This window comes from Bacillus rossius, chromosome 2 (genome assembly GCF_032445375.1).
Source record: "Bacillus rossius redtenbacheri isolate Brsri chromosome 2, Brsri_v3, whole genome shotgun sequence".
NCBI classification, from domain to species: domain Eukaryota; kingdom Metazoa; phylum Arthropoda; class Insecta; order Phasmatodea; family Bacillidae; genus Bacillus; species Bacillus rossius.
In genome coordinates this window covers 89,593,630-89,607,777 of record NC_086331.1, presented here as the reverse complement: position 1 = coordinate 89,607,777, position 14,148 = coordinate 89,593,630, and the positions used below count along the sequence as shown (strand labels likewise).

General features: G+C 38.7%; 1 protein-coding gene across 1 annotated transcript in view; it reads left to right on the top strand.

Annotated features, from left to right (window-relative positions):
* Nucleotides 1-14,148, top strand: part of LOC134528920 (fatty acid synthase-like) — a 183,780-nt gene that overhangs the window by 103,178 nt on the left and 66,454 nt on the right. The window contains exons 30-32 of the mRNA XM_063362588.1: nt 7,799-8,038; nt 9,056-9,179; nt 11,592-11,768. Of these exons, the coding sequence (XP_063218658.1) occupies nt 7,799-8,038; nt 9,056-9,179; nt 11,592-11,768 (541 nt within the window). The remainder of the gene's footprint in view (nt 1-7,798; nt 8,039-9,055; nt 9,180-11,591; nt 11,769-14,148) is intronic.

Here is a 14,148-nt window from a genome sequence, read left to right as displayed (position 1 = left end):
AATGTCTATACGTAATCAAGCCTCTTTAGAGAGTCCATTGGTCAATAACAAGGTCACATCCTTTGGAGGGTTACGCATTATTATGTAACCATCTCTTCGCCTTGTTTATAACTGACTAAGGACCGTCAACGGCGTGTCAAGAGCACTGTAGTCCATCAACACGAAACAGTCGTATAATTTGCTTCAATTCTACTTTGCTAGCCTACGGATCTGTGAAATAATCGTGGGTCTAGTTATGACATTTAAGTTACTGTAGACCCCAAGGGGCCAAAGCTACGCAAGTACAAATGCACAAAGTTATGTCTCCAGGTGTTTTGTCCCTTTCTACATTTGAGCCGAAAAGGAATCTCCGAAATACCTACTGTAGTGCCTTACCCTTGCACTGGCCGCTATCCAAACGCTGGTCCCTACAGTCATATCCTTAGATGGTAGACAACTTGTCTTGGTAACGGCAATAATGTGGTGCAACGCCGTTGTGCATAGATTGTCCAAGCGAAGGGATCTTCGAGATCATTGTAAGTCTTAAGGCCCCCGTCTACCCGAGCACACATTTAACTGCTCATGATATCCGAGAGAGGTCAGTTTACGGAAATCATTTAATAATACTCTGAGGAAAGATGAGAAAACATGTTTCAGTATTTTACTTTCATACTGTAATTTTATGAAAGTGAAAATGGCTAAAATGCGTGTATTTAGAATAATTTTTAGACATTACACGGTTGGTACAGATCTTTGAAAGCACTCGAAGGAAATGCATCACGCGATCTTCATTACTCCGCCATAAAATTTTATGGTTACAGTTTTAAAAATCATAGTTGCCTTATGCACGACGAGGATACTGCGCTCCTAGAGCCGATACCGCACTAGAAGCACAAGCGAGCTTCACTAACACAACACATCCCCGACTAAGTACCCCCTGAGCACTTGCAGTGTTGACGAGGTACTCATAAATTTGAGTGAAGCCGAAGCGCTGGCGTAGAATCGGCCACCTTGTTCATGAGCGCGGCATGTGGGCGAACACAGACAAGGAGGAACCAAACCGGTCAATGTTTTGTGATGTATGATGAATTAAGTTTTTTTAAAATTCTCGGCATCGACGTAATTAGAGACAGTTTTGAAACTGCAAAAAAAAAATGGGTTTAACTCAGCCGGGACTCAATAATGACTTCTCGGCAGGGTCTGGCGTACAAAGAAGGATGCAGTTGCACAGATTGGCCTTGGGATATTTTTGTCTCAATGTACTGAACTCAATTAGTGCCATACAAGTTTTTTTATAGAAGAAACGTTAAATAAATTAGTAAAAGGATTTAAGTAAATATAAATTTACCTTACAAAATAAAAATTAAATAAAATTAATGCTCAGAAGTGCTATGGCCCCTACTCCACCCCCTCTTCCTTCTGACTTTGGAGCCACGCTTGCCGGGAATCTAAGCCTGTTCGCCTTGATATGAATCTGTCGATCTGACCACTCACACGACAGAGGTCCTATTTTCATTTCAGTAACAGTATGCATAGTTACACTGTTAGCTTATCTGGTCTTGGGGTCAGCACAACTACCAGGCTTCTAACTCTGGTGTCGCCGGTTAAAGTCCCAGTTTATAATGGGTGTTGGTTAGTTTGTAAGTCATGCCCTAATAGGCCTCCTGCCATAAGGCAGAGATGTTAAAATTGTACACTCAGAAAAAAAGGAGCATTGTAGGAACCCAATTTTTGTACCCACAAACCCTAAACGTAGAGGTATCATTCTGGTTCTGGGACACACAAACTATTTTTTTTAATTAGGGTCATTGGTCTTTATCATCCACCTCCCCCTTTCCACCGCAAAATTTTATTTTTTTCTCACCTCCCATCCCCATCCATTTCCCCTACACATCTCCCCAGAGGCTCAAACACTTTACGCCTTTTTATCAATTTTTTATTCAATTATCTTTTGGAATTGGCTTTTGTACATACATTGATGACTCCACCCCTTTTCATTCCTTCCCATTTTACTCTCATCTTTCTTTAAACCTCTGTCCCCTAAAATTATTTTTTTATTTCCCTCTTTTCTTCTCTCCCCTTGCCAAAATAATTTCAAAAGTCTCTATCAGGATCGCTAGTAAGTTGTCGGGCATCTTGGATGACACCCTCTTGGTTTATGTCACAGATGATTAAGAAATTGGGAGGTAGTTGATGCTGGTGTGTTTTGTTGGCAATCTTGGAGGATGTCTGTGATATCAGATGACCGCTGTAAAGTAGCACCACAATCGCTGTTTTTTTATAAAAATCCAGTGTAGTGGCTGGGACTTGAAAAATTTGTCACAGGAGTGATCTCGAGGTTAAGAAGCGACCCAGCTGTTCATTCAGTTATGAGCACAATTGAAAAGTGAGGAAGAAAATAATGTATATAAAAATAGTGAAGGAGAAGGTAGGAGATGTGATGAAATGCTTAAGTATAAAATTACTGATGTGGATATTCAAATTAATCATGGAAAGGAGGGGAAGCTGAAGGTTGTGAAAGAAAAGTCTAAGAAGGAAGCTGGGTGAAGGAAGGGAAGTTAGAGTTTGTGGGAGGGGGTAAACTCAGGGCCGGTGCAAGGAGTTTTTTCGGCACATGCGAGATCTGGATTTGGCGCCAATATATATATATATATACATATTAGTGACTTCATATATTGGTGCAAACGCATATATATATATATATATATATATATATATACACTTATACACACTAGCCTACTGTAGTAATAAAAACAAAGGAAATAAAGACTAAAAATTTATGATACAACTATCTTATTTTATTTACAGTTTCTTGAACAGTCAATAACAAAACAATTAATAAGGTCATCATCATCATCAACATACTCATAACTTCCTAACTACACTCGTTCATCAGCAGTGTTCTACTTCAGAAAACCTTTCTTTCTTGATTTAGCTTTTGCAAAATCCTTTAAAATCGTATTTGTATCTATTGTGTTCAATATTTCATTTTCAATGGCCAATGTAGCAAGACCACTAAGACGTTCTTGTGAAATGCTAGATCGAAGGTAGTTTTTTATTCTTTTTAGTTTTGAGAAGCTCCTTTCTCCACTGGCCACTGATATTGGTAATGTTAGTAGAATCCTCAACGCGATGAAAACATTTGGAAATATGTCTATTAATCTGTTTGTTGTGAGATAGCTCAGCGTTGTGTGAGGGGAGCTCTCTTCTTGTGACAACATTGGAATTAATATTGATATTTCCTTAAAAAGATCTTCTGCGTTAATGTCTCTTTCATCACCTGCTGTCAGTACTTCGCTCAAACGTTGACAATTTCCTTTGATAGTTTTTTCTTCACCATTTTCTAATTTTTTCAAGTCATAAAGAAATTGGAAATGTTGGCTATGGTTGTGCATAAGATCAAATCTCTCGGACAATGAACTGATGGCTGTATCGAGAATCACAAAAAAGAAATTTATTTTGAAAGAATCTTTTCCTGTCTCTGTCTTAATTGGTTCGTCGACACCTTCATACAAAAATTGACGTTTAACCTTTCTTGCCCTTACTACCGTTTCATTAGGAAACTCAGAGCTGATTCCGAGTTTATCAGCCAACTCCTTTGCGTCTGTAACAACATTATTAAATCCATTTTCTGTTCTCATTTTGATCAAAAACGACTTTACGCTTTCAATTAGGGTCAAGGCACTCTGCAGGTTGACTTCTTTTGCCTGAAGGGTTTTGCTTACCAAATTTATTTTGAACAAAACCTAATACCATGTGATCAAGCAACAAAGGAACCGAAAATCTGTTATTTTTTTGGCAGTACCAGTGGCTGTATTTTTTCCAAAAACATCAATCTTGGCATCAGTAGAGGCTGCGTAAACAGCGTCGTATATTTCATCAATATGGTAGCGCAGAGGTTCAAGAGCGTCAATCCTACTTTCCCATCGGGTTTCACTTAAAGGTTTTACTGTTAAATTTGTTACGTGATGTTTCAATATGTCCCATCTATGGATGGATGCCGAAAAATAGTTATAAATCTCTTGAACGTTACTGAAAAAGTTCACGGCTACAGTACAGGAAAAAGCAGCGTCGTTTACTACTAGGTTTAGTGAGTGACTTCCACAAGGGACAAAAAAGGCTCTTGGGTTGAGGTCTAGGATCCTTTTTTGAACCCCAACATGTTTTCCCTTCATGTTAGACCCGTTATCATACCCCTGGCCTCGCATGTTGTTTAAAGCTATTCCTCTTTTTGACAACTCATCCAACAAAAGAGCTGTTAGTCCTTCTCCAGATGTATCAAACGCTTGCAGAAACCCAAGGAAGTATTCTTTGATTATTGCGTTTTCTCCTGGTATAGCGTGAACAAATCTGACTACTAGAGTCATCTGTTCTTGGTGGCTAACGTCAGGTGTACAGTCAAGAATGATGGAATATTAGGTAGCTTTATGCAATTCACTTAAGATGAATTCATTAACTTTACGAGCAAGTACATCTATGAACTCATTTTGTATCTCTTTGCTTAAATAGTGTACACGAGTTTCTTTCGAAGTTATCCTGCGAAGATGTTCAGAGAGAACAGCGTCAAATCTGGAAATGTGCTCCACTAGTTTCAAAAAGTTTCCGTTATTTTCTTGGAAAATCTTATCATTAGTGCCACGAAAAGCTAATCCTTGAGCTCCAAGGAACTGCACTATAGTAACAAGTCGCTTCAAAACTTCATACCAATGCTCTGTTTCTGATTTTATGATGCGTTGGTTTTCGTCGTCAATGGTTTTCCCTGACTTCAATCTCTGGGAAAGTTCTCGATAAGAAATGGCAGCTGTTATATGATGAGGTGACTTTTCGTGTTGGCGTAACAATGTTGACATGTTTTGCCAATCAGAGTAACCCTCTGTTCCAGAAACAGATATAACTTCATTACTGAAGAGTTTACAAAAGAAACAAACTACTGAATTTTTCGATTTTGAGTACACGAGCCATTCTCTGTCGATTTCTTCTCCATTTGACAATTTTTGTTTATAATTGGCAACTGTGAAGCGTCTGCCAGATTTATGGTCAACAGGAAATTTAAAATGTTTAACCTGCACAGGGCCTTTCTCGACGAGAACTTGACGGATGTCATCGGTGATTTTAGCCGGCCATTCTCCACAGTCGTCAAGATCGTTCCTGTTTTCCTTGAGATGAAAATCCTGAAAACACATCAACACAGTGGTTAATTTCAGTGGGAACGCAACATAACGGCGTTCCCTTACCTCCCAAGAGTGCCGGAACGCAAGGGAACGCACGTAATTCGTAACTTGTAAAACTACAAATAAAAAAAAGTAATGGTTAGGATCAATTTTAGGCTTTGCTCGCGATCAGGGAGGGAAGTCAGTCATCTCGCCCGCGCTACACAATAACAAAACAAAAACCCCCGCTACTCTATTAAAACAGCTGTTTGTAAATGTTTGTTAGAAGTCTAGTCGGAAACCGAGAGGGTCAAAATCAGCACTTTAAGTATGTGTAATAATATAAAAATTGTTGTGATTTTATTACATCGTTTTTTGATTTGGATTAACATTAATAATAAAGTTAAAAACGAATTTTGAAAAAATAATTTTTGTTCATCCTCCCTTAATGGTGTGCTATAAGCTACGATTTCATGATCGGCTACTTACCAAATATAGAAACAATTGAACAAAAAGCACCTAAAATATATTCAAATTTACCTGCAGTGGATGTTGTTCGATGTTCTCAGATTCAATTTGAACAGTTGGTCTAGATGATTTGGGTAATGGAATAACCAAAGTTTCCTCGGAATCAGAATCCTGAAACACGTGTAACACATGTTGGATACTAAATCATCCCATAGAAAATGCACAACAAAAGTTGAGAAAATTTAATTTTTCGTTTAGTTTAAAAGTACAGATAAATATAATAATTGCTCTCTTACCTGCATTGTTTGTTGTTCTGCGGTGTCGTTCTTATGAGACTCAGACTCTACGGAAGAGCCAACTTAAGATCTAACAAAAAATTTACTCATTGCTTTCGCCTGTTTTTCGTTTTCTCTTTCCATGTCCTTTTTTCTTTTTCTATAAAAAGTACCCGTAGGTTTCTTCTTGTCCGCCATGATACCACCACAATAATAATATCAAACTGGACAGTGGCGTGTGCATGCACTTGTCGAGTTGACAGATAGCACTAGCACTGAGACTGAGCGGTGCAGTGAGCAGGCACTTACGGTGGGTCGGGGGCAGCGGGAGGAGGGTGGGGAGGGCTTCACGTTGTGACAGGAAAGCAGGGAAGCACCGCGCGGCGCGCACCACCACCACATGAGTCATCGCCATCGCATCACCACCGATGCTCGCATATTGCTGTATTAGCAAACAGAAACACTCTATCTTTTATAAAATTATAATCATGTTCATGGCGTTTATTTATTTATAAAACTATTTTGCTCAAATAAATTAAAAAATTTTTGTATTTTTTTTTCCCGATAGCTCCGTTGGCGCCACTGCCCGCGTGGCGCCACATGCGGCCGCATGTGCCGCATGGGCCTGGCGCCGGCCCTGGGTAAACTATGAAGTGTGAAATTTATAATGTGTTTATTCAAATTAATGTATGTATTTTAATGATGATGCCCGATTGTTTTTACTGTAAATATACATGTACAATTTAAGTTATGTTTGCAGCAAACATTTCCTTTAACAAAACTGTTATTTGCCACAATTAATTTCCTCAACGTGGGATTTTATCCCTGGGTAACTTCTAACCAATGTGCTTCCTAAATTTACGTTTATTTATGTAAATATTCAGGTACGACGGTTACATACTTTGAAAAGACTAAAGAATAATTATTTTATAAATCAACATAACCTTATAAAAGTTTCAGGTTTTGAGAAAAGTCACTTAAGTTTCCTCGGATATGCTGAAAATGGGTATTCAAGCAGCATCATTTTAAACATTTTCCCGGGGAAGTAACCCTGGTCAACCTCTCCCCCCACGGCATGCTTGGTTTGTGAAGGGGGAAGAGAGATATTTCATACCCTCTAGACCAAACATAAACAGGCTATTGAAAATATATTTCTATATTTCTATAGGTACCCTCGCCCCCCCCCCCCCCCCCTAGCACCCCAAAAAAAAAGATATATACAAATCTGACAATTCCCTTGGAACCAGGGTCTCCACTGCAACTACTCTCGTATTAGATCTAGTGCTTTTGATAGATTTTTAGTGTTTCAGTAAGTTTACCCACATATCTCTTAGTACTTTTTTTTCAAATTCAAACTTATGTACCAGGGCAAATGTTACCTCTTTTAACAACGTTACGAAAGCTGTTCTGTGCCTCCTTTTTTCCCATCAGCAGGAACTGTGACATTGAACAGAAGTGAACTAGGAAACAAACTAGAAATATTTTCTTCAGATCTGCTACATTTTTCCTGCCAAAGTTGGTAGGAGTTCCAGTTAGAAGGCATTGGCGTAGCTGTGTTCATAAAGTTGGGGGGACAAATAATGATTTTGTGTCATGCAAACCCATTCCCCTCTTACTAAGACGGGGGGTCCGGGGGTCCTCCACTGGAAAATTTTGATTTTAAAAGTGCAAATAAGCGCTTTTTAAGCAGTATTTGTATCTAACAATTGGATACATCGATGTTAAAATTATTGTTTCCTTAAGATAAAATTTGAGAGTGAAGAAATTACAAATAAAGTTGGGCAGAATAATGTTATAAAATAAAAATATCACGGTCTAGAAAGTTGGGGGGGACAGTACCCTCCACCCAAAAAGTTCAGGGGGACACGTCCCCCCTGTCCCCCCCGGTTCCTACGCCCCTGTTAGAAGGTGAGTTGCGTGCCGCAGGGGCGTGCTGATCCTGGACCCGGAGGCGCCGCCCTTCAGCCTGGACGAGCCGCTGTACAGCGCCGAGCTGGCCAAGGACCTGGCCATGTCGGTGTACCACGAGGGTCGCTGGGGGAGCTTCCGCCACCTGCCGCTGGCAGAGCTGTCCACCGTCAGCTGCGCGCACGCCATGGTCAACGTGGAGACGCGCGGCGACCTGTCCAGCCTCAAGTGGTTCCAGGGCTCGCTGGACGAGCACGGGTCGGTGCACACGCCTCATGCCACATCCGCAGGCAGCGCAGCGCCGGTGGCGGTATTCCCAATGCTTTCCCATCCCCCTTTGGACGTGAATACGTCTTCAAAATTGCTTCCATTGTGGGAGGCAATTCAAAAAAAAAGAATGATAACAAAAGCGACCAATCAGAATAACTGTGCTCATCGAAAACAGAAATAGCGGACTTTCCCGCCAAAATAAAACTTTTAAATGACGAAAGGACTCTTGGTAGATAAAAGTAATTTTGAAAGCGAAATATGTCCGCATGAAAGTTATCAGTAAAGTAATTTCGCTAAATTACGCGAAGTGAATAGTTTCAAAAAATTTAAAATATTGGTGACAAGTATCTTTATCATGCAACGTGTATTTATGTTAATTAGAAAAATTGTAATATTTTTAAGTGTTAAAATTATTTGTTGTATAGGATGTTAAGCCACGCGTTATACACTAAGTTTAATGTGATGCGTAATGTGTAAATTAACCCATAAATTTGGGTCACCCCAGCTTTAAGATTTAATACATGTATAAAAATCAGAATATTTTAAAATTTTACTTCAAATAGCCTACTATAAAACAATTATATTTTTTAAATAAAGCTAAAATTGTAAAGTTTGAGATATCTTAGTAAAATAATAAATGTTCATTTAGTGAAAGATTTACAGGACAATTTGAAGTTATTTGGGAAACGTCGTTGTTTTCAATGCAATAATTAAATTTTACCAAACATTACTTTTGAACTGTTACTGCCAAATATATGAGGGGTCCAGAACATAATGGTGTAAGTCAACAATTTTTCAGCTATCAGTTAGCTTCATATTGCATCTCTGAAACATTCAAGTTAATATTTGGTAGTTTGATATCTAATCTGCAAAATTATTTTTACGCTGTGTTTCGGAGCCCCTCATATTTAGAAACTAAAGATTGACGGTGTGAGGAAGGCCCTGAGTATAAATTTTTGTTGGTGCATGAAAAATTAAAAATTAAATCGTTTTTGTCTTTTCCAGAAACCCGAAGAAGCCAGACTTATCACTGATCCACATATATTACTCGGCACTGAACTTCCGCGACATCATGACAGCCACGGGGAAGATCACCGCAGAAGTCGTGTCTGTAGGAAGGCTAAATCAAGTTAGTGGCAACATTAAACTGCAATAGTATAATTCAGGGTGTTTTTTTATTCTAACCGGCTTACTGTTACACTGTTATAACACACAAATATGCTTCGGATAGTGCGATTTACTTAAATAACTTACACGTAACTTTATCTCGAATTGCTGCTCCACTATGTGCTTTTAATAATATTTTTTTACTAAATTAAAAGGGAATTAGTTATTCAAATAGACAAACTGGCTGTCTGAATAAGGTTAAATAAAAGTAGATTTTTTTAAATAATGGCAATTTTTTTTGAGTTCAGGTGTGAAAAGTTTCGTCGCATGATAAGGTAACATGGGAAGTAAATGAGGTTAATTTCCTTCTTAGACGAAATGGAAGCAGTCTTTTTTTGCTGCAGTGCCCACACATCACAATGTCGTATTTTGTCAGGAGATTTTGTGTGTCACAAATTATGCCTTTATGCTTGTCCTAGTCACCTAGAAATCCAAGGTAACTTTATCCCGCTTATAAACAGATGCTGATAATACGTCAAGTCTCATTCCACTAACCAGGCAATCAAAAATGTAACAAAATTATTGTTTTTAAAATATTTACTGTTGAGCTGATTCCCAAGATGCACAAGGTCAACTAAAAAAAGTGCTTGCATTTATAAGTTTAATTTCTTTGGCATGATTAAAAAAAAGCTTAACGTTAACTCAATTGGAAGAGACCGTGCAGCATTTGTCATGTTCTAACACCATTTTGTCGGCTAATAAATTACAAGTAAACCTAACGACAACAAAATTGCAGAAACTGTATTGCCTGTTTTCGTCATTTAAAACTATATATAGACATGTGTGTATGTGTGTGTGAGTTTTTTGTAGTTAAATATATAAGTTAAATATAAATAAAAATAAAAGGGGTGTATTTTAAGTAAGTACCGTTTTGAAATTCGGCCTCTGCAGCGCTGCAGACGGCATTCCGCGCATGCGGGCTGTATGCCTACATATATTGGCAAGCCACAGACGCCGTTACGGAAACATTCGACCGTGTTTACGTTTGTTTGTGAGTGTTTGAAATGCCTCCGTGGATTAAGAATCCCGCCGACTGTGAAACACGCGCTGTGATTAGTTTTCTTAGTGCTAAAGGCATGAAAGCGGCTGAAATTCATCGTCAAATCAGTGAAGTTTATGGAGAATACATTATGACCGATGTATTGGTACTAAAATGGGTTAGAGCTTTTAAAGATGGCCTCAAGAATGTCCATGATGAGGAACAAAGTGGGTGACCTACTTTCATTACTAGAGGCAGGCATTTTTCGCGAAAATATCTGAACACTTATTATTATACTGCAACAAGGTATACTCGCACCTGTGGTTAATAGGATGCATAACTATTAAATTATGTGTAGCGCCTAAATGTAAATGAATTGGGAGACCTCGGTAAACGTTTGTTTGAATATTAAAGTTTATTTTAATTTTTGTGTAGCCATATGTGTTTGAATGTAACAGTTGATTCTTGATGGCACTAGTTAATGGTACATTCCTATTTGCGTATTTGCGGTGTTTGTTGCTACCAATGTAAATAAAGCAAATTTGTGTGTATTGCATTAGATGGGCATTTAAGTAAATTTATATTGCGATATAACGAGCCAAAGATGATTATGTATCGTTAAACAACTTGGTTAACCTAACATTGTTCTAGACCACCAACGAACACCACATTCCTTCTCTAATAAAATCTTATAAACATACTTAATTTTTATGACATAAATATAAGATTAAAATACAAATCAGGCGATATTTTATTAAACCGTAGAATTGTATTAAAAAGACCTAGATCCTGAACCCGAAAAATTCTGTTAGTAACCTAGATTCTTATATAATTCGTACAAAAACTAAATTTTCTTGGTTTTATGCTGCATTGGTTGGTAGTATGAGAATCATTAGTGACAGATTTTAGAGAAAAAAAATAAGGAAATATGATTAACCTGGGAGTGAAATATCTGTTTACTTTTATAAGTTACTTCCAGAGTAGAACAACGCATCATCATCATCGTCATCATCATCACAGATAACTTACGAATAGGGACATGTATTTTTCGCGAAATAATCTGACAACTAATCATACTGCAATAAAGTATGCCCACTCTAACGATTGTTTCTATGTGATTGGCGGCCGTCTGCAAGACTTGCCTTTGCCTTATTTGGACGGACCATTCAGGACGCGTTTGCTTCCACGCTGGATGGCTATGATTGGTGTGCTGACAGTAGACATGTACCTGAAATAATACGTGCCAATCACGATGCTATGCCATAGAGTTTTAACACACAGCTGGACTGGAAATTTTTTGCGAAAAGTACGTGGTCCTACTTACGAAACATGTTTCATAGTTTCAAACATGCCGTACAAGGGCAACACATACTCACTGATGAGTTTTGCTTGCAGGAATGTGTCCAGGGGCTTGAGTTCTCAGGGAGAGACTTAAGCGGGCGAAGAGTGATGGGCATGGTGGCCTCCGATGCCTTCGCCACGATGGTGTATGCCGACCCTAAACTGCTGTGGGAAGTTCCCGACTCCTGGACGCTGGAAGACGCCACCACAGTTCCGGTGGTCTACGGAACGGTAAACTCACAGTTCGTCTCAGAAACGTTAAAACCAGCCAACGTGCAGACCGAGTTGATGGTGTTCCATTTCACAGCGAGTAAAATCCTACGAGGGATATTCATGTTCATTTTACTGCAGACTTCTTGGTTTCTTGATTTAAAACATGGTGTGCACGGCGTTTCGGCGTGCCTCGTCGGGCACATCGTTATTTACAAGGTCGTGGTCTGAACCCAGAAGCCAATAAGTAATGACTCCAGCCACAAAAGCCTACGAACTATTTCTTCAAACTTCAAATTCAACACAAGTCTTTTTTGTGTTACATCCACAGAATAGTAGGAATTGGAATTTTCCAGAAATTTTAAGCAATATAATAATACTTATTTATAGCAGAAATAAATTGTTTTATTACTTATACAAGCTAATTAATTAAAATAATATTTTTGCGTTGATCAAACTGAGTAGTAAAACAGTTGCGATGGTACATTAGCTAGCAACATCAAACATTCAAATTTATACATATATATACAACTATGTTGCTGCATTTTTTTTTGTGTACAAACTTGGAACCGGAAATTGGTTTTGGACAACATAATTCCGGATTTTATAATAAGTAAGTTGGAGGAGTTACTGATTGACGCCTGTTAAACAAACATTATTGTGGTGTGTATGTAGGCAGATGGTGCTCTGAACATGTTGCCTCTCTTGCAGCTAGTAAGTAGGAGGATTGTGCACTGTAACTAGTAACACACCGGTGGCTGTATCCAGAATGCATAAGTCAGCTGTGATCTTCCGTGTGAGGCACGCTTCAGCAGCGAGACGCCCAGGCTAACTAACACCACAAATGATGGACCGCACCGAGCCGGTCTCTGAAGTGTGCCTTGGAGTTTCTGCCGACCATCAACTCAGACAGTGCCTGGTCTGGCTAGGTGCTATCCACACTCCTGCTACCCTGTCTGATGAAGGCAACGAAGCATCAGCCCACCACAGCGAGGGGGGAGCGTCCCTTAGAGCTTCTTACAGCATGCTAGGTGTAACCACTGCCACCACGAGTCCAGCCTCAGACCATGAGTGCCCAAAGTGCTGCCTGATTTCCACACAGAGGTTCCACTACCATCCCAACAAGCCCTGTGCAGCGAGCACAAGGGCTTGAGCCCCGCGCTAAAGTTCAGGTAGTCGACCACCCTATCCCATGCCCAATAGCTGGTGCCCTTAATCAACTAGGCTTGGAGCAGATCCCCTCAAAGGGGAAGAGATAGACAACCTAAGACAATATCTCGGTTTCAAACATTTCAGGGCATAACTATCTTCCATTATTCGATATTCCAGATTTGGCCTTGTTAAATCAAGTATATAACTAAGTGGAATGCTTGAAATTAAGAGCGACTATCTGGCACAAATAGCTTTCCTCTATGCCTTTTTGTTATCGAATTCATTTTTGGGAATGACTACAAGTGTAATTCTCTTTATGTGTCATCTCTGACCTAATGGAAACCAATTTTCAATATTGAATCATAAAATATTGTTATGTTATAAAATCTCTTACAGCCTAAATGGCGTTTTTCGGTTTATAGCTTTCCTCCTTAACAATCCAGAGGACAAGGCCAGAGGTGGTCATTTTTTGTCCATCTAATCTTAAGCAGTAGTCCATAACACTAACAGGAAATCACTTTTACACTGCTGAGTAAATTCAAACTATACAAAACAACACATTATGGCAATTATTTTACTTGAAACTAATTTTTTTTTGACATACATGAAGATATGTGAGCTTACTGATGCGATGTTTAATTGCTAGTACTTATGTTGGAAAAGAAACCCAAATGTCATAAAATATCGTGGGAGGAGGGAAGCGTCATTAGTGGAGAGGTTCATTAGTGATTTACTAAAAAAATTAATAAGATTCAAAATATCTCGCTAATTTAAAACTTTTAAACTGGCCCTCGCTATTCAGAGGTTGGCCACCTTGCACCAGGCAGTGTGGAATCACAGGTCGAGCAGTGAAAGCAAGGAGACTGGTGAAACGTGACTGGGCCGTACATGTAGCACAGAATCCTGTAAACAACTAAAGTAATGAGTAGAGACAAGATTTCATGGTTTTTTTTCTGCGTCGATTTCTTTTCAAAACAGTTTATTTCAAAACAGGAACTACTTTTTTTATTCTTACTTATGAAGATTCAGAATCATGCAAAAAAAGTTACAGTAAATAATGTTTCTTGGTGCATACCTATTCCAGCAAAATATTGTCATTTTACTGTGATGCGCGCTGTAGTTATAAACATGCCAAGGGAAGATTTATTTATAACAATAAAAATAGATCTTCAAGCAATTGTGTTTTGTTGCAAGATAAAACAAGAATAAATCAATCTTTGTTTGTATTGTTTCAATTCTGCTTATTTTA